This window comes from Ananas comosus, linkage group 1, assembly GCF_001540865.1.
Source record: "Ananas comosus cultivar F153 linkage group 1, ASM154086v1, whole genome shotgun sequence".
Lineage (NCBI taxonomy): Eukaryota > Viridiplantae > Streptophyta > Magnoliopsida > Poales > Bromeliaceae > Ananas > Ananas comosus.
Window position 1 is genome coordinate 15,661,829 of NC_033621.1, and position 8,496 is coordinate 15,670,324.

The following is an 8,496-nucleotide window of genomic DNA, read 5'->3' on the forward strand; positions in this document are numbered from 1 at the left end:
TGCTGATAGGCAGTTAAAATCTTGGTAAAACGTTCACGTATATGCAACTTGTACGGATTTTACTTATGTGCAACTTGTACGGATGTCAATTTTCTTGAGAATTGTAACTTATGCATGATTAAATTTGAGATTTTATTACTGTTTTTTGGAGAGATGCCAAAAGCATTTCATCCCTGGCCTTAAAAGAGCTGGGGGTATTTTGGTAATTAGAGGGATAGGCGGGAATTCGGGGCTGTTCATTCACTCTCTACTGGAACCCCAGACACCCCAAGGAGGAAAGGGTTTCATTTCGTGCGAGGGGTCGGAGAGAGGGGACGATGGCGAAGAAGGGAGAAGCGGTGGAGGAGCTTCCGAAGGCCGTGATACGCCGCATTGTGAAGGATAAGCTGTCGCAGTTGGCCTCCGCCGCCACCTCCGATGGCGGTGGAGGAGAGGAGATGACGGTGAACAAGGACGCGTTGGTCGCCTTCACCGAGAGCGCTCGTATCTTCATCCACTACCTCTCCGCCACGTAATCTCCTTCCCCAGTCTAACTACTACTCTTTCCTTCTGATGTATCTTATGTTTGGAATGTTTCCATTGAATGGAAAACTTAAATATTTATGAATGCCTTCTCTATTAAGGAATAATTTGAGCTATTATTTGGCCTTTGATTCAAAATTTGGAGTTTTGATGGTTCTTTTATGTTCTAAATTAGGTATTTTTTTTTGCTGAATTTGGGATTTTCTATTGCAACTTATCTTCGGAATAGTACCGTTAGAATGAAATAAAGAAACAATTTTTTTGAATTTCATCTTTTAAGTTTGTACAGAATGGGATGTCTGTAAAAGAAAAAGGAAAATTTTGAACAATCATTTGATCTTTGATTTGGAATTTTGGGGCTCGATGGTTCTTCTGTAATACAAGTTTGGCGTTTTTTTGCTGAATTCAGGGTTACTATTGTAGCATATCTTTGGACTTTGGAATGGTACTAAAAAAAAAAAAACAAAAAAAAAAGGAATTCCATCCTTTTTAGTTAATATAGACATGGGTGTTGGGAAAGATAAAAAGGAAGAATTTGAGCAATCATTTGATGTTTGATTCAGAACATTGGTGGTTTTGATCATACATTCATGGTCCAAGTTATGTATATTTTGCTGACTATTGAATGGCAATTTGGTTTACAGGGCAAACGACGTCTGCAAGGAATTGGGGAGGCAGACGATCAATGCCGAGGATGTCCTTAGAGCAGTGGAGGAAATTGAGTTCCCTGAATTCATTGCTCCTCTTAGGGCTTCTTGGGAAGGTTTGCATGCTTCACTTGTCTCCTCCTCTCAAATATGTGGCGGAGAGATGTAAATTTGGCATTTAATATGTCATCGTGTATGCTTTCCTAGATGAAGCATTTAATGTGTTTGAAAATGTGGCGCCCGTTTGGCTTGGTCAGGGATTCCTTACGAGAACTTCCTTAACAGAATTTCACTGCAGTAAAAATAAAAGATTTAAATTAGAGCTTATGCATAATTGTATATAGAGTCCAACCTCTTAGGTTCTTGTCGTACCAAAATTCTATAAGCTTCTATTTTCTCACTTTTTGGGATAGAAAAGCTCCTTTATTAGCCAATATTAAATAGGTACTTACATGTTTGTCTCTGAAGTTTGATATGCACAAGAGGACAGCTTTCCTGATATATTCAAGGGCCTATTTGATGAACGTGATGTAGTCTAATTTATAGTTCTTGTCTTGAAGAACTTGGTTTTTAATTCCTTTTCTACTTTTGTATTTTTAAGTAATAGTTTGCTTTAAACCATTTTTGTTGTGCTGTTGCTTCTACTTTATTTCCTAATGTGCTTTGTCTAAGACGACATGAATTTTGTAGTTCGCAGTATTGATGGGTGCTAGTTCAGCATCACCTTTTCCTTTAATCGTGTTTTACTTATGGTGCATTGATAAGTTAGTGAACTTTGATTAGATGAAGTTATAATATGAACTGTATTTTAGTGGAAAAACATAACAATGCCATGTAGCCTTCTTTTTTTCCCTTACAAATTACGAGATTTTTTTGTCGAAATAACCTAATACTACCTCTAATAAGGTTTGAGGTTCTTTACTGGCTGAAGGACTATAGATACAAGGTCAGTTATTTGTTCCACTGGATTGAGTGACTAGCAAATGTTGAAATTCTCTTCTTGATAGAGTTTAAACTTCTAATTGGATGTGTTTTACTTACCTACAATGATACACGTGTTATTCATGGTCATTTCGCTCAAATTTAATATTTTCTATATGTTGTCCATTACTATGATAACAATAAGTACGTGCCTTCTTAAGGAAAAGTTAAGGTTCTCTTGCAATAGTCTACCAAGAAGCGGGAGGCCGCCTTATTATATTGTGTATTTGCCTTCTACCAAGAGGTGAGAGGTCGCCAGTGTTTGAAAAGACATTATGCACAAAGAGGCGCAAGGGCCTTCTAGAGCTTCGGTGCGAGGCGCACTGCAAGGCGAGGCGCCAGTGTTTAAAAAAGCCCAAGGCGCACCTAGGCGCAAAGGGTTGTTAGAGCTTAGATGCAAGGCGCAGGCGCACACCCAAGAGAGGTAAGGTGCACACTTTTATAAAATTTTGAAATAACCAAAAGATTTTTTGCTATACTTTCTAATAATTGTTAAGTAGCACTAAATACTCTTTAAAATCATATTATTACAATAAATATTTATAACTATCCAAATAATTACGTTTTCGGAAGAAAAAAATGAAGAAAAGAACAGAAGCCAAGCAACATATATGATAATTTTTAAAAACAAAATAATACAAATAAATTTAAAGAACAAATTACCTTTTCGTCTCCAAATAAAGGCCTGTATAAAGATAACTAGTAATTCACTAATATATAGGAAACTTTGATGTGAAAAATATATAATTATAAGCATAAGATCATAAGAAAGCGACATTTATAAAAGTTTAAAGTTTCAAACCAAACATCATTAAAAGGGCATCATGATTATATGAAAGCTAAGCGTTCAAGGCTCCAAGCCAAAATACATCACACTAGAAATGTTAATGTCCTTATTCGGACGAGTGGGAGAGAGGGACGGGCGGGAGAGAGGGGAGCCGAAGGCAACGGACAAGCGGGAGAGAGGGACGAGCGTAGAGATTTTGATGATTGTTTAGAGTTTAGATTTTGTTAGTTTAGGGATTTGGGTTTAGTTTAGATGTTTCAACCCATCAAGGCATCAAACCAATAAATATATGGATTCAAACCCATTAGAGTATATAGAACTAGATCTAAACCCGTTAGGATAGATGTGAAGAAGGCGCGCCTTGAGTGCACCTTGAGCCTAGAGCTAGGCGTGCGCCTTGGCAATCTCGCCCGCCTAGGGGCTACTTAGGTACTGGCCAGTAAGCCTAGCGCCTAGGCGCCCAGGCGTGCGCCTAAGGTGCGCTTTTTCAAACACTGCGAGGCGTGCGCCTCAAGAAGATGAGGCGCGAGGCGCACATTTAATAAAAATAAAATATTCTTACTAAACCTAGTTTAATTTGATATTCTACATACAAAAACAAAATCCAAAATACCATATAAAAACAAAATAACCATAACAAAGTAAAAAAAAAAAACATAGGCATATAGGTTCTCAAATTTAAAAACTTTATATTTCAACTTTTAACTTAAAACTTAAAAGTGATTGTGTTGCCAATGCTCTCATTTGGTTGTTCTTCAAGCATCATTTTCATCCTTATCCTCATCACTTTTAACTTAAAATTGGTTGTGTTGCTTGTTCCCGCTGCGACTGTTGTTGGCCTGCTTGCTGTCGCTGTTGCTTACCTTTGTTGCTTTGTCGCCGCTAGGGGTGGAAACGAGCCGAGCTCGAGCGAGCTTATGTCAGCTCAAATTCGGCTTGAAATTAATTTCGAACCTAAATCTAGGCTCAAGCTCGGCTTGAAATTAATTCGAGCCGAGCTCGAGCGAGCCTAATTTCGAGTCGAGNTCTCTCTCTCTCTCTCTCTCTCTCTCTCTATATATATATATATATATATATATATATATATATATATATATATATATTCATTCGAGCTTTTCGAGCTTTTCGAGCCTAATTCGAACGAGCCGAGTAATACTCAAGCTCGGCTTGAAAGAATTTCGAGCCTTTTATTTTGTTCAAGCTCGGCTCATTTAATTTCGAGTCGAGCTCGAGCGAGCCAAATATTGAGCCGAACACGAGTCGAACGCGAGCCGGCTCGCTCGTTTGCCAGCCCTAGTCGCCGCTTGCCATCGCCTCCTGTCATGACACTCATGTCATTGTCATTGGTGCTGATTGATGTTCGAGAGGGATGGGAGGTAGGATTACACGATCGAGAGAGAGGTACTGCTTATTTTTTATAGTTTTTTTTTTGGGTTATTTTTAGAGTTTCTTTAAATCTCTTAATGGGTTAAAATATAATGATCAAATCCAGAACCCGATAACCTGAGAACTTGAATCCAAAAAACCCTCAAAACTTAAGTATTGCTAGGTGTGCCTGAGGCGCGGGCCTCGCACATCGCCTGAGGCGCACCTCAGCAAGTGCGCTGCTGCGCCTTACTGTTATTGAGGCGCGAGCCTCAGGCGTGCCTTTTCAAACACTGGAGGCTGCTTTATTTTATTGTGTTTTTGCCTTCATTTTATTACTATGTACAGATTATAAGAGGTTGGAATGGTCGTAAATACTCGAATATATTGTATCACTAACATTCGTCAGTATAGGAGGAGAATGTGGTGCTTTTGCAAGTTTTCCATTGTTTAGTTAGAGGATAAAGGATTCTGTGCACCTCAAATGTGAGACAGCTATTCATTTTGACGTGCTCTCAAGGATTGTTTGTGTTGGCTATGCCACCCTGTATAAGTCGTGGCGTTTCATGCTGAGTTAGTGGCAACAAGCATTAGGCAGTTGCGCGACAACATTCAATGAAATATGCTAGGTGTATGTCATAGCGTGCCATAATGTAATTGGCACACGTCGATCATTACCACGGGTGCGTGCTGGTATTCTATGCCGTGTTGATGACACTGACATTTTCCATGCTAGTAGTATGACACTTCTTGAATGTGTTTGGTGTAGGACGGGATATAAAGTTCTAATTTTAGTGGGTTTTGGAATTATAAGACTTTGAATTGCTAAAGAGAAGCGGAATTTTTCGTAACCTTTGAATGGATAAAAAAAGATGCTACAGAGAGAACATAATATGGAAATAGCATTACAAATTTTTCTTTATTTTTAGTTCTACCGAAATTTTATTTTTTCTTTTTTTGAAAATTTTGTGATTTCAAAAGAATTTTTAAAATAAAATATCTAAAAATTAAAAAAATTAAGAAAATTGATGAAAAATAGTAATAGAATCCTAAAAAATATAGAAGAAAAAAAAGAGACAATGATGGGGAAAGAGTCAACCATCCATGAATACAAAAGGGCTCTCTGAGGGCTTATTTTTAGACTTTCTAACCTAATAGCAATAAGAATCAGGAAAGAAACATGAAAATAAATCAATAATCCTACTGCGAATCAAATTCTAGTTAAATCCTAGGTTTTAGAGGAAAAAAAAGGAAAGTCAAAAGAAAATTCTCCAAATATAGATCTATTCTCATATTGGAATAAAATTAAATTCTCTAAAACATAGATCCATCCTCCTATGGTAATCTTATGTTCCAAATGAGTCAATGAAAAGCAAGTGGTTTGATTTGGTCAAGCTGATTGGGTCGGGGTCGTTTCTGCTCTTGTTTATTTAGGAAGTTAAAAAAACAGTAGAGGGAAACTGGGGTATTTGGCTGTCTATCATGTAACTTATTACTAGTCTGGATGACGATAGAAACTGGCTTATTAGATCGAGAAGCATAGTTGGCTTTCTTTTATGGATCTAGACGAAGATTAGAGTCATTATTATGAGTACATTTCTCTGCATAATACATTATTATTGTTGGTTGGCCGGTTGGATGCAATATGATTTCTTTTTTAAAAGAAAACACTGGAGGAAAAAGGGGAAGATACTACTAATCTTTTGTTGTTTGTCGCCACGAAAGCCATAGATGTGGGTATTACAAAACATCAGATCAATTGGCTCATCCAATTGCATAGGATTTAAGTAAAAGGAAAAAAAAATTCGTAAGCATAATTGGTAGAGGACTTAGTTTGTACTGCCTCAATTTTTAATCTTTTGTACCAATTAGATTTTCATGGTATCTATGGCACTTGCCATTGTCAAATAAAAAGGAATGAGGCATTTGATGCACTTCCTACATAGCCATTTCCATATAGCATGCATCTTACATAGACACTTCAAACGTTGTCATATCCAGCTTGTTTGATGTTAGACAAATGTCTTGTTGAAGACTCACAAGCGCGTGTCAACTGTTCACTGTCCTATCAGTCATCACATCCAACATGCGTCTATTCCGTGTCCCTTATTATTGTGCCATCTATTGGATATCCAAATAGGTGTCCAATGTAAGAAAATGTATGATGATATAATTAGTCAAATTCTGTTATGTTTTATATGGCGTAATGAGTTACCATCAACATAAATATTCTTTCTGCCTGCACCCACCCCCTTCCTTTCCTTTTTTCTTTTCCTTTTTCAACAAAGCCAATAGGCACCATAGAACCCCAGGAGCCCACCTTGTTTAACCCACCCTAGTTCCTTATAATGTATGGCTAATTCTTTGAACCACAAATATGTTTTAAATTCTATTAATATGTTAGTATCATTTAATTCTATATATCTATCAATTAAGAAAGATCAAGTGCTTTCTGTAGGTAAGGAACTTATTATGGAAATGTTATTTCTGTAAAGAACATAAATGAGAATGTATTTAGTTACTAGTTAGATGTTTTTCTTTTTCTAAATATTATCATATTTCCTGGTCATGTCTTTGCAGTGTTCAATGTTAAAGAGTCATACCATTTCCCCTGTCCCATGTCCGTGTTCGTGTAACCTAGTTTAGTAATGTGCTTTGTGACGTGCATCAGTGTTACTGTCTCATTATACGAGCTGAATCCCACTGCACTTGATTTATCATCATTGTATAACCGTTCATGTGAACATTATTTATGGATTCCCCATGTTTTCTCCATTCAAAAATTTGTTTTCCATTTATCAATCCTTAGAAGCTGGTTTACAGTGTGTCATTATCAGCACACTTTAATGCATTGAAAACTTTTCTGGTACAGAATGATTTGTTATCTCTTGCTGCATAAAGAACAGTGTTTGTTTTATCACCACCATCGATGATGAACAAATCTCTATATGAAACTCTTATCTGCGTCTTGTACAAAGTAGATCCAACATCAAAAGCTAAAGAAACGTGGAGAGTTTCTGCATTTGAGAAATGAAAGAGAAACTGAATAAAGCAAGTAGGGAGATTTCTTACTGGCAATTTCAAGGCCAAATGCCTGGATCTCATTGTTGCTTAAGGTTGCCTTGGTTACAGATCCCATATTTACTCAAGTTCACCTTGCATATGAATAGAAGTTACTGTCCAATTTCTGAGGTCCTCACACCCTGATACTGTTCCTTTCATGGTCTTCAGTTTGCTGAATTAGAAAGAATGGCCATATTTCATTTGAATTGAACAAATGATTAGGACTTAGTCAGCCTTACACTAATGGAGTTTGAAAATGGGTACTAAGGAACTTCACAACTAGTATTACTAACTTCACCTTCTATCTGACAACCTATTAGCCAAATGGTACAGCTATGAAATGACCTTCCTAGAAAATATGATTAACGAAGGAAGAACGGTTCATCTAGGAAGTATTTACAGAAACTACAAATAAAATCATTATAGTGTTGAAACCTGTTTGTAACCTGATATGACGAAACACTTCCTTTTGATTGGCCAGATAGGAAATCAACGACAATAGTTATATTACTAAAATCTAGTTGTAAGTAACTCTTGCATCAGTTGTCTGTAGTTAATGATGATAATGATATTATTTTGGTTACCGTGCAACTACCAAACAAATTTGGTCAGCTCATATACGGTAATTTCTGAATTTCTTCTGCTTTTGTTTCAGAGTTCAGAAAGAAAACTGCAGTAAAAAAATCTGGGGTGAAAGCAAAAGAAACAGATAAGAAGAGGAAATTAGAGGAAGAATTGCCTTCAAAGGGAGGGAAGAACGGCGTGGAAGATGCTGAGGAAGAAAATGATGATGCTGAGCCTGATGATGATTAACAAATTTATACTTCAAACTTTTCATTGTCTTCTAGATTATCGAATCCTTTCTTCTTTGTAAAATTTGTCTTCTTTCAGTGTTATCTGTGAGCATTATTTCAAAGTTGGCTTTCTCCAAAATCAGTACAGATTATCTCAAGAAAAAGATAAAGAAAACATTGAAGCTTATATTTGGTGTGTAACGAACTTATGGGTCTTCTGGTCACTAAATCTGTGTTTCTCTAAACTTGTTCCAGCAGGTTTTTCATGTAAGCTGTGATGTTTTCCTGATGCTTTTAAGTTATGCTGTATATTATATTTACTTTAGTATACTGTTTA

General features: G+C 36.7%; 1 protein-coding gene across 1 annotated transcript; it reads left to right on the forward strand.

Annotated features, from left to right (window-relative positions):
* LOC109706998 (DNA polymerase epsilon subunit 3) lies at positions 221-8,496 on the forward strand. The gene is made up of 3 exons (XM_020228029.1): positions 221-511; positions 1,167-1,285; positions 8,021-8,496. The coding sequence occupies exons 1-3, from the start codon at positions 318-320 to the stop codon at positions 8,176-8,178; spliced, it is 471 nt and encodes a 156-aa protein (XP_020083618.1). The 5' UTR covers positions 221-317; the 3' UTR covers positions 8,179-8,496.